The sequence below is a fragment of the Lichenostomus cassidix genome, chromosome Z, assembly GCF_008360975.1.
Source record: "Lichenostomus cassidix isolate B80296 chromosome Z, HeHo_3.0, whole genome shotgun sequence".
NCBI classification, from domain to species: Eukaryota; Metazoa; Chordata; class Aves; order Passeriformes; family Meliphagidae; genus Lichenostomus; species Lichenostomus cassidix.
In genome coordinates this window covers 2,014,120-2,030,147 of record NC_139511.1, presented here as the reverse complement: position 1 = coordinate 2,030,147, position 16,028 = coordinate 2,014,120, and the positions used below count along the sequence as shown (strand labels likewise).

The following is a 16,028-nucleotide window of genomic DNA, read 5'->3' as shown; positions in this document are numbered from 1 at the left end:
ATTCAAAAAAACCCAATCCCTGAAGTCCACTGTTTTTGAAAATTAGTTGAGATGTTTGGTTTGTTCTTTTGTTGGTTTGTTTGGGTTTTTTGTTTGGTTTGGGTTTTTTTGTTAGTTTGTTTGGGGTTTTTTTCCCCTTTTTTTTAGTAAAAAAAGGATATTTTTTAACTTGTCTACTATAGATCTGAATAACAGACCATATTAATCAGACTGTCAGGGAATTAATTATCCAGCATTCGATACCATGTTGTTTAAAAGCCTACATATCCCTAGGGAGGTTGGTTGGGACTTCTCATCCCCTGGTGTTGTACACACCATTTTTGGTGCTTGGGAGGAATGATGGCAGGATTAGGCATAGATCCTTCAGGACACTCAAATCTGCAGAAATCGCATCGGGGTCCTGTAGACTCAGTTTAAATAAATAAAAATAAATAAATAGAAAATTATCATATGTTTGGTTGTTCCTGCAGCTTTAATATCCTGAAGATGTGTGAACTCAAAATTTGGTCCACTGGAGAATTAGGAGAAGCAGTGGTAGGATGACAAAGGCTCTTTAATTTTCAATCATTCATTCATTTAGAACATAGGTTAGTCTAACCCATGACTTTATCAATAAATGAATGTTAACTAATGAAAACTAGGTGATTTTCATTTTTTAATTTCAGCACAGTTAATGAGGATGTTTTGTTGCTCTAAAAATCATTTTTGAACTCCCAGTTTTTATTAACAAAAACAACAAAAGCAAGCAAAAATATTCAAAGCAAAACACTCGACATTTATATTAAAAATAATGTTATTATTTGTCCATAACCACCACAATCAGGAAAAAAAAAATGCTCAAGTTGTTAGTGAGGGGTTGTTTTGCAGAAGAAAGGCTTCATAGAAGAAAAACATTAGTTAGAAATACTGTCATGCACCAGTATATTTATCACTGTGCACCTCAGATGACCTTTTGAGCCTTTGTAGTTTGGACTGATCTGAGAAAATGCAAAATATAAAGAAAATCAATGAACGTAGGCTGAACGTGTGCTTAACAAGCCATACAGAGAAAGTAGAAGCAAAATGAGAAAGTAATTATTAAAAGATTTATTGTTCTTGGAAGATTAGAGATCTGCTTGCATAGAAACAATTAACATATGAGGCTGCCTGCAGGTACTCCCCAAACTGCAGCACTGTGATAGAGGCTTGAAAAAAAATCCACATTTCATATTTATTGGGAGCCTAAAAGTGCACATTGTTAGACACATTTCTTCCCAAATTATTGTGAAGGAGAAGTAGCATGAACAGAAGCAGTAATACTTGAAAGACATGACTCTTCCTAGAATTGAGCACGTAGTGTACTTTTACTTTTCAAGTGTAATACAGAATGTGGATGGGAAAAGGCAAAACAGGCAGCAGCCATTTTCCTTGTTTTCATCTTCATGATTTTTGCCATTGTTTTCTTAATAATTCCACTTGGAATAATCCACAGTACTTTCAAGTCCATTATTTTCCTGGTTCAGTGAGACATATCCTATGTTTAATGATGTACACCAGCAAAACCTCTGCAGGGTTGTGTCTTGGAACAGGCTGATGACAAAAGTTGTAATAGAAATGTGCACCTGCGTGGTTTCTCAAATTGCAGTAACCACATGGGCAATAAAAACTGGGGAATATGTTCTGACATCCTCATCATTCAGTCAATTTTCACACTTTGCAAATTAATATTTGCTTGGAGAGCACGGTTCTCACTAATGTGAAGCCTGGATGGATGGTGCTGCTGTGAGACTCTGTCAGACCTGGGCTTGTAGCTGAAAACATGAACAGGCAGACCCTCAGAAAGACTAAACTTACATTTCTTTCAAGTCTAAATCATTCAATTAATTCGTTTGCTGGTTCAGTAAGGTGAATAACAATCCCCTGAAGCTCCAGGCTGGGGCAGAGGGGCTGGGAGATGTCCTGGGGGTGCTGCTGACAGCAGCTGGACATGAGCCCAGGGTGCCCAGGTGGCCAAGAAGGCCAGTGGCCCCTGGCCTGTGCCAGCCATGGTGTGGCAGCAGGAGCAGGGCAGTGACCATCCTGTGCTGGCACTGCTGAGGCCACACCTCGAGTGCTGTGTCCAGTGCTGGTCCACTCAGGTCAGGAGGGACATTGAGGGACTGGAGAGTGTCCAGGGAAGGGAACGGAGCTGGGAAGGGTCAGGAGCATCAGGAGTGGCTGAGGGAGCTGGAAAGGAGCTGAGCCTGGAGCAAAGGAGGCTCAGGGGGACCTTGTGGCTCTGCACAGCTCCTGACAGGAGGGGACAGCCGGGGGGTCAGGCTGTGCTCCAGGGAACAGGGACAGGAGGAGAGGGAACAGCCTCAGGCTGGGCCAGGGGAGGCTCAGCTTGAACAGCAGCAGGAATTTCTCCATGGAAAGGGTGCTCAGGCCTTGGCAGGAGCTGCCCAGGGAGGTTTGCAGTCCCCATCCCTGCAGGTGTCCCAGGAATTGCTGGCTGTGGCACTCAGTGCTCTGGGCTGGGGACAAGGTGGGCACTGGGCACAATTGGGACTCCATGGCTTTGCGGGTGTTTTCCAACCTCACTGATTCTGTAAATCCCTCCCTGTTTGTCAAATTATCCTGTAGATTCCTCTTCTGTTTGATTTGGTTTTTTTTCAAATCCACTTCTCAGTGAGTGAATGATTATGACATTGCATTTCAACAAGCAGTGATTATCACCTTTCTGTGTACATGGCAAAGGCTGCAAATAACATACTTTATATTGAATTCACAAATCTTTTCACAGCCAAACCTGCACATGGGGCTTTCCAAACAATGTTTGCCATTTCATTAAAATAAGATTAGGAAAAAAATCATCAAAATTATATTTTCTTCTGGTAGGAGTCACATTGTGGGTAGTATTAGTAAGATAATAAAATGTAAGTAGCTCTTTTACAGTGCTATTAAATGAGTAAACTCTAAACCTCAGGTCAGACAATTCTGTTATACAAAGGTATTTAAAATTATAGTAATTGCAATCCTAACAGATCTCTGTGCTGAAATTTTATGCATCCTAGCATGTGTCGTGTTGGGGAAAAGGAACATTTAGTCAGAAGAGCTTTTTGAAATCATCTTGCAGTGGATATGCTGTGGAGGCACTCAGTGGAAAAGGAAGAGCTGGTTTGGTAGCTGCTAACTGCTGGCCCAGATACTCACATTTCAGAAAGTCACCCAGAGCCATTGCAAAGATCTCCTCAGACTGCTAACTTGACATGTAGTGATCATTCAGGGACATTGTACATGTCACTCCGTGCATGATAGGCATGTTTGATTAATACCTATTTCCTCAGTGGTGCAAAAGTTAGAATGCCTGTTATCTTTAACAGGAGAGCAAGATTTAGCTTCACTGTCTCCTGTCTTCTCTCACATTAAAAAATAATGCTGTGATTAATGAGTAGTGACACACTTCATATTTTTCCTTGTTCATAAAAATCCGTGCTGGCAAGTTATCTGAAGTAAGTGAAGGGTGTCTTTTCCTGAGTTGGCGGAATATAAAGGCCTGCACGAGGCATTTTATTTCTCTAATGAATGCTTATAAATGACTGAAATTATCGTGGTTGTTATTGTGGATGTGTACATACTTCTCTCTCTTTTTTTTTCCCCCTTCTCTCAGGACCCTGCGTTCCCAATCCGTGTCATAATGGTGGGATATGTGAAATTAGCGAAGCGTACCGAGGCGACACGTTCATAGGATATGTTTGTAAATGTCCACGGGGATTTAATGGGATTCACTGCCAGCACAGTAAGTTCCACATGGTAAATTTTATTGTATTTATAGATAGGAGCCTTTTTATTGCCTGCACTGTTAAGGATTAATATCGGATCTGGTTTTCTGGAGTATATCAGACTTTGGCCTTTATATGATGAGCAAGCTAATACCTCTGAATGCTGCTGCTGCCTTCAGAAAGTGACCTGACTCCCAACCCACTGGACACAACACTGAATAATTTGCTGTGCATGTTTTAGGCCATGGCAAGGACAAGGTAAACACATTTTGAAAGAATTTAATGCAAAAGCATATTTGAAATTGTAGGGATGTCTTCTTATGTCAGTGCTGTTTGTGAGTTTGCTTTGATAAATGCTAGGAAAAAAAGAAAATAATAACTGAAATTTCTGTATAAATATGTCTTCTAGGTCTTCCTTTGCCTATGTTTTTATCAATAACGAAGAAATGTTTTAAATCACAGTATCTAAAATCAAGGTCAGAACCTCCAGATTTAAATCAGATGTACACTTAACCCTGATTAAATTCCAGTTGCTGGATCTCTTTCCAGAGGGTATCATTTCTTTGGAGAATATTTCTTATTTTCAGGTCCTATTGGGAACAGCAGGTCAGTATCCTTGTCTTACAGTGTGTAGTTAGAGAACTGACAATTAGCCATATGGGAAAGAAGTTTTGAGTGTGCTGGATTTGGCTGGAGCAGAGATAAATTTCTTTACAATAGCTGGTATGGGGCTGTGTTTTGAGTTTGTGCTGGAAACATCATTGATAATTCAGGAAATTTTTTTTTTTTTTTTTTTTACTGCTGGGTGGTGTTTATGCAGAGTCAGGAGCTTTTCTGCTTCTCACACCACCCCACCAGCACTCAAAACCAATTAGTGAGGGATATTCATCTGCTAGTCACTGAGCAGGTCGTGTGCTAACCTGTAAATATGATCTGCATTTTCTGTCAGTTAAACAGAAGCTGGGTTTTTTCACATGCAAAACTCATTTAAAACAAGTGCTTGCCTGAGGAGAAGCTCACGAGAGAATTTTTGGGGGTTTTATTTTGTGCATGAATAGTTCTTACACCAAGGGCAGCATGGTTCTTAAAATTTTACACTGTTGATGCATTTGGAAGCCAGCTGTTACTCAGAAGGTAAAAAACTCAAGTAAATAGTCAAGAATCCAGTTCCACTCACACGTAAAAATTAGTTCAGTCATTCAGATCAGAGTGAATAAGCACTGAATCCAGCCTACCTGAATTAATTGCTCCATTTAAATACTTGTCTGTAATTTGAAGTGTCAGGGACCAATACAGTCCAGCTCAACTAACAACTTCATGTTTGTTATGTCCCTTAAACACTCAGTGGAAAATGTCTCCAGAGACAGGAACATGAATATTCAATTTCATTAACTTAGGTCACACTCTCAGTAAATCACATGGGTAATGTGGGCAATCCCATGGGATTTTATCACGTGAAACTCTACACTTTTCCATTGGGAGCATGGAAATGAGTATTTGATGTCCAGCCATGGGGATGAGCCCATGTGAAAACATTCCCTCACATGGATCCATGTTCTCAGGGATGCTCCATCCTGGGCCCAGCCAGTGGCACACAACACTTCCTCCATCAAATATCGAGGAGGTGACCTTTGTTAAAGAAGTAAATAATGCCACAGGTTTTCATCAAGCAAAATGCATTGCTGAACACGAGCTGTCTGTGAAGTACCAGCTTTTGCCACCTAATTAATGAGCAAAGAACATACATCTGGTGCATCACGGAGTGATTTATCAGAGCTGTTTGCTGGGTCCACAGCACCCTTTTAAAAATATTCAGGTATGTAGCTGTTAGCTAATGATCCTGATAATCAGCAAAGTGTGTTTGTATCAACTTCAGAACCAAGCAAAACCCTCACACAGCTGACCCAGGCTCACTGAGAGGCAATCACGACCCCAGCAGGAAGCTGAACTGATTTGAGAGAAGACAAGTTTATGTGAACAGTTACTCTTTGGGGGAGAATGAAATTCAGTCCTTTTCAGATAATCTGATATAAAATGGGATGATAAATCAAATACCCTATCCAGGAGTTCAGAGGGTCTCTGGGGATGAGAGCTGTGAGAGGCAGCCAGGGAGCTCTCTGCAATCAGGGAGAAGTGTGGGACTTCCAGTGGTGGACTTAATTTAACATTTTATACAATATCACTTTAGCTCAATTCACTGAGTTCCTTTGGTACAAATTCCTGTGCTTCATGAAGTTTAGCAATTCAATTCTGAACTCACTGTAAATCAAGTAAGAAGTCTGTTGAATTTATCATAGAAAGCTAAATTAAAATGATCTCATTGCAAGGCATGTCTCTTCTTCTACACTGTCAGGAATTCCAAAAACTGTGTTATGCTTCTCTTGCACAAGGCTTTTTATCTTGGATTTCTTTCATGTTAACATTCTGTTGCCAAATCAATTAAGCTAGGTGATTGATTTTGCAGTTGAGATGCATTCTCAAAGTTGGTATTTTACTATTCACATCAACAAACACCGCGTCAGTATTTCTGAGATTAGTTGAGCTTTTACCCATTCAATAACTAATATGTAAACTATAAAAGAGATCATTAGCAATTTTACTGATTGTATGTTCTTGATTTATTGCAAAACTGATATTAATTGGCAGTGGTTGTCTGAGGAGATTTTGATTACCCCGTGGCAAAATACAGAAACAATTTCCCATTTCAAAGCTTGTAAAGTAACCAAAACCAGGAAAGTCTGCCTCAAGTAGAAACTTAGAGAGGTTTCTGTGCGGATATCCTCAGAAAAGCTATTCTCTATATATTCCGCCATTATTTTAGAGGCATTTATTTATCTAATTGGAATGAAGATTCATCTCAAGGGCTTTCCTGGAGCCAGGCTGGGAGAGCTGGAAGTGTTCACTTGGGGAAGAGAAGGCACCAGGGAGAACTCAGAGCCCCTGCCAGTGCCCAAAGGGGCTCCAGGAGAGCTGGAGAAGCTCCCCATGGCTGGGCGTTGGAACGAGATGATTTTTAAAGTCCCTTAAAACCCAAACCCGTCTGTGATTCTATACTAAACAGCCTAGAATGAGTCAAAATCCATGGAAATACCCCCAAAAAATGAAATGGACAGATTTTTTGCAAACTACGAAACACAGATTTTTCACACACCAAAAAAAAAAATTTAAAAAATCCAGAAATTGAGAGATATATATGGTATGCATTATCATGATTATCAGGTAGAGACTGCTTACTGGAAAAAGTAGGAAATTGAGGCATTAGTCACAATATATGTCACTGGCTGCCACTCAACTAGCTGAAATGACAGAGATCCAACCAGGAAAATTCAGGTTTGAAGCAATAAAGGGTTCAGATTTAAGGGTTTGATTTGCATGTGGGTTTATATTCTGAGGATCATTAACTCTGCCAGACACAGCTACAAGCCTTGCACTCCAAGAATAAGGGTTATTAATCAAACACATTTAATAATGTAAGCAAACCCTTCCCAGGGTTTTACTGAGCTCTCTGCTTTCCTCCTCCACATCATGGATGGCCTGTGATGCTCACATCTGCTACACAACGTGTTGGGAAACACATTAAATATAGAGTTGTGGAATCTCCTGAGTGGGGAGGGATCCACAAGAATTACCAAGTCAGATCCCTGTCCCTGCACAGACACCCCAAAAATCCCACCCTGTGCATCCCTGAGAACATTGTCCAAACCCTCTTGGAGCTCTGGTGCTGTGCTCATTCCCTGGGCAGCCTGGGCAGTGCCCAGTCACCCTCTGGGGAAGAACCTTTCCCGCTCTCCAACGAAACCTCCCTGACACACCTTGAGGCCATTCCCTGGGTCCCTGGTGCCCACAGAGCAGAGCTCAGTCCCTGTCCCTCCTCTCCCCTCACCAGAAGCTGTAACTGCAGTGAGGTTTCCCCTCAGTCTCCTCCAGCTGAACACACCAAGTGCCCTCAGCTGCTCCTCACAAAGCTTCCCCTGCAGGCCCTTCCCCATCCCCATGGCCTCCTGTGCACACTGTCTGACAGTTTAATGTCTGTTTTACACTGTGCTGCCCAGGACTGCACACAACATTCAGCTGAGGCCTCCCCAGCCCGGAGCAGAGCAGGACAATCCCTCCCTGGCCCGGCCGGCCATGCTGGGCCTGAGCCCCAGGACAGGGCTGTCCCTGCTGGCTGCAGGGCACTGCTGGCTCATGTCCAGCTGCCCACTGACCAGCACCCCCAGGCCCTTCCAGCCCCTCATTCCCTAGCTTTTTGTACATCCAAGGTTACCCCACCCAGGGGCAGAATCACAGTGACTTTTCCAGCCACCAGGAAGGAATTCCTGTGAGAAGGCTGCAGAATGTGGCACGGATTTTGTGTGTCACGATGAATGAATGCTCTTGTTAAACCATTCCTGGCTGCAGTTTGGTGTTAGGGCACTCCAGAAACCATTCCCCGCAGATGGTTTTATGCAGCTGCCTTGTTTTAAAGACTAAAACCCATTGTTTTCTTGCACAGATGCAGGTTGCTCCAAGGCAGCTCTACCAAGAGCCAAGTGGGTTAATTTAATTTGCACCACACCAGATTTTCATCCCATGCTTCAACTGACACACACAAACTACGTTTTCTCCTTTGCAGAAAAATATCTGTTTGGGGTGTTCTAAACTTAAACCAGGCATCCCTTTTTATTCTGAGGGGAAGAAGAGGGTTAATTTTCATCAAAATTAGTAGTGAGTAGTTTTAACAAATTATACTATCGACAAGGTATTTAATGACGTAGTAATAAACTGTATAGCACAGTAGCCAGTTGCATGTGTAAATATGTCCTTTTACTTCTAATCATTGTAGAGCTGAAGTCTGAAAACTATTCCTGTGTTTGACCAGTAGCTTGGACAAGAAAGGGAGGAGGAAGGATGTGTCATTGTTTATTTGTGAAATTTCTAAACTTTAACTCAACTAAAATGTGACATTTGACATTTGAAAGACATCTATAGCAAGATCACCAATAAAAGAATAAAGACGAACAGCCACTGAAGGCTATTGGAAGAAAAGCCAGTAAAATGTTCCCAAAATAGAAGCTGTGTCAGGGGGCTGAAGGAAATGGCAGGAGTAGGAGCACAGTAAATGTTCACCCCACTCACAGAAATCCAGGGAAACTCGTGTGGGAACTGCCTAGAAAAAGCAAATGCTCTAATGAGGTGAAAAATGACGAGTTTGTCAGTTGAAAGCGGAGGAAGTTTTGCTGATGGATCCTCTTACAACAAATGTGTGGTGAGATTGGACCACAGTGACACCAATTTGGGGGCAGCTGGAAGTAGGTGTTTGTTTTCCTTGAACTCCAAGTACATATCTCCAAGTTAAAGCAGTAGGTGACTGAGCTGAAGCTTGCCCCTTACTTGAAGATTTTATTTGATTCAGTAAAAGCAAGAAATTGCCCTAAAGTCCCAGGTAGGAAGTATAATATTCCCACCAACTTTGTGTCACTCTTCTTAGAATTTACTTGTATAGCACTGTTTTTTCTTTTTATTCATACACATTTCAAAGAGCTTTTTTTCTTATTGAATTACTCATCTTAACAATTTCCTCTTATATAGCATTGAGTTTCAAAGTCTAATTTCGCTGCATATTGAAAAAAAAAATCCCTTTTCAATTTCAAACCTGCTGTCTTTCAGCATCTTTAAATGTTTCATTCTTTGTCTATTATAAGACTGGAAGAAAAGCAGATTTTGAATGCCTTCTGCACACCACTTGTTATTTTACCGACATTTGTTACGTGCCCTCTTACTTTTCCTATGCAACCAGTTAAAATTGTTTCTTTTTCTATTCCATGTGTTGTTTTTTCTTGTACTTTTAAATCATTTCTCAGAGGCCTCATAGAAACCTTCTTTGTTCTGTGGTGTATTTTACCACAACAGTGACCTATACTAAAGAGAAAGCTCTAACATTTATTTGTTAGAATGTCCTTACAATACTTTCTATATTCTTTATGCAGCATTTCATTGGAATTCTTTCTGATTTTTTTTCCCCCTATTTTAACCAGAACTGGGTATTCAGCTGAGGATTTTCTTAAGCAGCCCTTGATGCTAAGTTTCTTTCATAAGGTGTCGTAGTGGGAGGAAATAGATCTTCCTGATTGCTTTGGGGTTTTATGGCAATATTGAACAGAGGGGTTGGTTTCCTTCCAGCCCATGCACTGACTGAACTATGTAATGAATGGTGCTTTTAAGAAGATGTGTGTTTCTATAGTGTAAAAGTCACTTAGGTTGTCAATAGCCATTATAAACTTTTTTTGTAGGTGGGTAAATCTGTCTTCCCCTAATTAGTGTCTTTCTTAAGGATTAGTTTAGGTTTTGGGGTTTTTTTATGGTGGAAAGAAATCAGTGTTCCAAAAACGCAGGAATTGCTGTTTGATTGCAAAAGAGATTAAATTTGTTCATGTTGTGCATTAAAAAGATAGCATATGGAGATGTTTTAAAGTTTCTCTTTGACTTGATAATAAAAGGTACTGAATGAAAGAAGTTCACTCTAAATTCAATAATAGTTACCCCATTGTAATGTCTACATCATACATTCCTCCTTTTATCACAAAAATATTGTAATAAACTGTCTGAGGGTGCACTGAGTCCCAAGGAAGAGAAGAGTTGATGAACCACAGTAGAGAGGTGTATGGTTAGAGGAAGAACACAGGAAAAGTTCAGCTGGACAAAGCATCATTTTTTCCCTTTCTTCCACTTTTTGTGCCCACTTAGGTAGACACAGCAACTCGCAAGTCAAATTCAGTCACCATGATGGTTTAGGATCAACACAGCCACTTGAGGTTTTAAAAGAAGAACTGTATTCAGTCTTTGTGGCACCATCAGGTTTCTCACAGATGCACCAGCACATTCCTGTGAGGAGGATAATGAATATACACGAAATGTTGAAATGAAATCTAATTGTTTAATGAGACAACACTTATCACTTACAATTTTTGTCACACAGGGGTGTGGTCTGATCCAGAGATGGATCAGACCATCATCTGAAGCAGCTCTTAGGAAAAGAAAAAAATATTAGTTCTGTAATCCATATATTTTTCTTGGCTTTATTGTTCTGCTCCTCTAGGAACTGCTGTGCTCAGCCATCTGTGTGTACAGGTGTGTCAGAGATGCAGAGTCAAAATATTGTATTTGTGTGAGAAACTTGTGCTGGCACATGGCTGTGCAGTTCTCTATTACTATGTAAAATATTGGTATTGCTTGCTGAATTCGCTCAAAATTTTATGAGTGACTTTATTGTTTGGAAATTGAACAATTTGCGTGGCAATTTTTCTGAAAAATAAAAAGAAAGAAAACAGATTTAGTTATCAGGGCTTGTTTTTATACTACAGACCCAATGGGAAGTTTGAAGAAGCCAAAAACATCTTAAAAGGAAGATCCAGGGGTACATTCAGTTTATAGCTACTCTTTTGAAATTTTAAGAAATATTTTTTTCATGTGGATACACTTTTGAGATCAAGCTTTGTACAGAGGGGGAGAAGAATGTTGTATCAGACTCATTACCTGTGTAAGCAAAACTTGAAAAATCAGTACTTGGGCTTGAAGCTGAGTATAATGATATAATGGTCTAATGGCAGAAACCAGTCTGCATTTCAAATGAATCCCTTGGTATTCATGAAATATCTCAAGCAAAGCCCACAGTGCTGTCACATTTTCATATGAATTCCCAGGATGTTCACGCAGTTTGCATTTATTCTGCTGTCTTAAATAACATACAATTATTTCTGTAGGTCATCTGGCTGAGTGTTTTAGTTTGAGTCAGGAGTGTATTTTTAAAGAAAATCTCCTGATCATCTCTACTTACTGTGCTTTGCTTCATGTGACAGCAGGCTGAGAGCAGAACTGGATCCCTTTGAGATTAAAATAATCTAAAAGAGAATAGTCCAGCAGCCTAAAATACCTAGGATTTGACATACTAGGAATTGACTTAAAACATTCCAGTGGGAGATGGAAATTCAGTCCACCCAACAGAGAAAACATCACTGAGACATGTGTAGGGATGTGCAGGCATTGTGTCCTCAGCTCTAAGGGTTTCCTTCTGCACTGATAATTCTGTAACACCATGCTTCTGACAAATGTAGGTATAACATTTGTTTCTCTCAAAGTATGCTGAAAACCATTAATAGAACTTGTTTATCTTCATTTTCTTATCATATGGTAACTGTCTGATGTCACGGGATGCATGTGGCTTTCTGTCAGTCATGCTTTGACATTTTTATTGTCTGATTCTGCCAAAAATAATGATCCCATCTTCACTGAAAATCTGCCCCCATCAGGCTTCAGTTTGAATCAGCTCACAGAATTGTCTGGAAGTGCACAAACTGCAATAAGGGGTTTTCAGTGGGATCAGGTCACAGAATGTGGCCAGTGCTAGGTTCTAGAGAATTGAGAAGACAAGAACATGCAGAGGGACATGAATAGCATTAACTTGGGATGCCCCTGGACCCCTGAAGTCCAAGGCTGGGTTGGATGGGACTTGGAGCAGCCTGGGATAGAGGAAGATGTCCCTGCCCATGGCAGAGGGTGGAATTAGATGATCATCAAGGTCTCTTCCAACCCAAACCATTCTGGGATTCTATAAAAAGTGAAACTGCCAACTGTATATTCCAATAAATTTGATTCAGTAATTACATTCAGGAATTGCCCTGTTACAACAAAATATTAGCTGTGAATTGATGTTCCCTGGTCCAGATGTGTATGCATTGCACCACAAAAAGAGTATTTAAATTGTTATTTACCTGCAGGTAATGGGTAAGCTTTGTAATCTAGTCAGATCTCATTTTATTCTCCACACAAGTCAGTAAGGTGGCATCTGGCTCTGAAATGTGTTCTGTGTGATCCTTTCATGTACCTAGCAGAGCTGTTTATGCAGTCAGTCATTACTCTCATGTAGTTTTTAGAATTTACTTAAAAGCAGCATCCTTTTCCATACCAGCAGTAGTCACTGTTAGAGAGAAATTATTCTGCTCCCTTCTCATCCTTTCTATTTTCTTTGTCAGTGACATTTAATACTTAAGGGAGCTTCAGAATAATATTGCAGAAGGGATACACCAAAATTAGGGAAAGAGTGTAAGGTGAAAAGACCCAGAAAGTTATTGGTGATGTGGTGGAAATTATTTGTTTTCTGTGAGGAGGCAGATGTGGTTTTCCTTGTCATATTGACCAACTTGCAGTGGTAGATTAAATATAAGAAGATTCATTAACAATAAAACATTCATATATTTATGAACAACTAAGGGTCTGAATTTGAAAATTATCAGCAAAGACTAGAAATTACCTCTGTGTAGCACATACATGTGCACTTATGCAAGTCCCAGAGATAACTTTTTTTGATTGTTTAGATTATATTTTTGTAGATTGTCCATAAATTATTACACTTCACCCTGCGCATATCAAATAAAGACATGTGAAAAAAAAATACAATCATCTGGCTTTGCCATTTCAGAACATCCATCACTGTATTTTCCAGGACTTGTTTGTCTAATGACATTTTTAAAAACATGTGCCAAGCCATACTCTTGTAAAAACAATGTAACTCTACCCTCATTCTATTCTGGAATGCAGAAGCAACTGCATTTTGAAGTTATACAGTTCTTTTGGCATGTATGAATGAAAATAATGCTAATTTACTGTTTTGGGTTCAAACTCATTGTGAAAATAATTGGGCTTATTGCCACATGCCCACCTACACTCTCTTAGCAAATCATCCAGTTACTCCTGAAGTTGAGATGTTTGGAGCATTGCTTGTAATGAAAAACGATTCACCAGTCGATTCACTTTTTAATAAGATTTTTTTTTTCCCTCAACCACAGTTTAAATGTTTTGTCAAATGCTTGTTATATAAATAGCCAATTATTTTAATAAGGTTCATTGGAAACACTAGGAAGAGTTGCCCTGAAGATGTACTTCTACAGTGTAAAATTAAATGGTAAGTTACTTAATGGGACGAAGGTTTTCACACCAGTATTCATTAAAAGTAATTAAAAATGAAAAATCTGCTTCAGTACATATTAAAACTTTTAAAGTAACAACTTCTTTAAAACTAATAAGGAGTGTCCTGGCTAAGCTATTGCAAAATTCCATTAGATTAAAATTACCTCAGATGAAAAGCCATTAAATAGGCATTTAAACAGGTAAATAGAAGATCAGGAAATACCGACTAGTACAGTGTTGGAAGTATGACTCCACAGAGAAAATTGTAATAACTTTTCAGTGGCTATAAGGAAAAGATAAGTATTTTGCAAAGCACAGCCTAGGTTCCTATGCAGAGCATAATTTCACTGCATTACCTATTTTATTAGAGTTTTCAAAAATGAAATAGGGATGAAAGAGTCTTCAAAAATACAAAAAAACCCTTTTTTAACACCACAAGATATATGACTATTGTGGCAAAGCCCTATCTTATTTAAAATCCTTTGATGTAAACAATTTAAAGTGAAAAAGTATTCTGCAAAATAGTTAATTATGGCTTTTTCTTGATTATTTTTTTAATTTTTAGTTTTCTAGTTGGTGTACATTTAATCTTAACATTCTAAAACCTGTGGTTGTAGTTACTACTCTATGGAAATGGACTCGCTTCAAAACTTTAAATTTCATTTTAATTTTTTCTTTAAGTGAGAGCAGCATAGGGGAAGAGCCACTATGGAATGCAAAGGTAGGAAAATTCTATAGATAATAATCCATTTTAAACTGCATACATAAATACATGCCACAACCCATGCAGTGCTACTATAACAGAGTAATATTGAAGAGAAATGCAAATTATAGGTGGAAAAGATGGCAAATTAACTGGTGGAGAGAGAAATTAGTCATCATAAAAAATGCTGGTTTGTCTAAATTAAACATTTTACTTACCACACTAAATTTAAGACGGTATCAATTAAAATAAAACTTAAAAATAGTCTTTACTTTTCAGTTTCTCAGAGCCTGGATTTTTTTTTAAATCAAAGTGAAGGGAATCATACTATGTGTTCCAATTTTTCTTGAAACAAGTTGACCTAGATATATTTTAGAACCAATAGGATGGGAAACAACACTGGATTGTTACCAGGTGGCATGAAATACTTTCTTGGGATTTTTAAGGCTAGTTACAGAACTTACATACTTAAAAATGTGTAAAATGGAATTTCTAAAAATGCCTAAGAGGCGGTAAAATTGCTTTGAAAAAAGATGTAAGAATCCTTAGGAAGCAGTTTCTGAAGGAATTCTAGACAGGAGAAATTGAATTTTGCCCAAAATTGGTTTAGGTATGTGTATAGTTCCTAAAGTATAATGCTGGTTGTGAGGATGTCTCAAACATTCATGCACCATCCAGCAGGAAAATCTGACTTGTGCCCAGAAATTATTTTTATTTTGCTGCCTTGCTTATTTAGAAGGCTTCTTTTGAGTTCAGAACACAACTTTAGTAAGTCTCTGACCTGACTTACTGTCTCCCAAAAGAGTCACAGACTGGTTTGGGTTAGAAGGGACCCATCCAGTGGAGGATAATATTGAGTAAAATATTTGTACTGCGTTTCAAAAGAATTCTGGCAGTCCTGTGGTGGTATCCTGTACCAAATACTCCCAGGAGGAGGATAAAATTATTTAGCATAACCAGGGCAGGCGTAGAACAATATTTAGCCTCTAAGGGTGGGGAGTGAGAGGTTTGTCCTTTTTTTGTCTCAAGTGTAAAGCTGTTTTCTTCTCTTCTTGAAGATCAGATAATAAGGATATCTGAACAGTGAATCCCTTCAGCATGGCATAACACTTGAAGTTTCCTGCAGGTTTTGTTGGCACAGTGTTTTTAGAGCCTTCTGTGGTCAGGAAACTGGCCTTGAAAAAGCAGTCAAACCACTGAATTCTAACAGATGCCTGTCCTGTGCTGAATGTCAGTAAATGCAGTTCAGATTTAATCACATGTGTTAAATTCCTGTGTTTCATGGGAATATGCCCCAGTTCTTTTTAAATGTTTCACACCCCTAATACACCAGTCATATACTAGTGTTTTGGTTTTTTTAATAATCCTAATTAAATCAAGAATTAGTCATAGCTGAAGCTACATCTTATTTGTTTATGTGAATTACAGACAAACATTTATTCAGAAACATGTTACTTTCTGAAACCTCTAATTAACATTATTGAAATAAATTATCATCATGTCATTGGTTTATATTTTCTGTATCTTTTAATCAAAAATTGAAAGTTATCCAACTGTGCTTTTTCTGATGCTTTTTTATTCTGTTTAAACACATTTATTTATTTATTTATTTATTAGCTTTTTAGGAAAGAAAAAAC

At 38.9% G+C, this 16,028-nt stretch overlaps 1 protein-coding gene across 2 annotated transcripts in view; it reads left to right on the top strand.

Moving 5' to 3' along the window:
- Nucleotides 1-16,028, top strand: part of EDIL3 (EGF like and discoidin domains 3) — a 222,132-nt gene that overhangs the window by 107,617 nt on the left and 98,487 nt on the right. For both annotated transcript variants that reach the window (XM_085043169.1, XM_085043168.1), the window contains one exon: nucleotides 3,632-3,760. In XM_085043169.1, coding sequence (XP_084899295.1) covers nucleotides 3,632-3,760 — 129 coding nt within the window. The remainder of the gene's footprint in view (nucleotides 1-3,631; nucleotides 3,761-16,028) is intronic.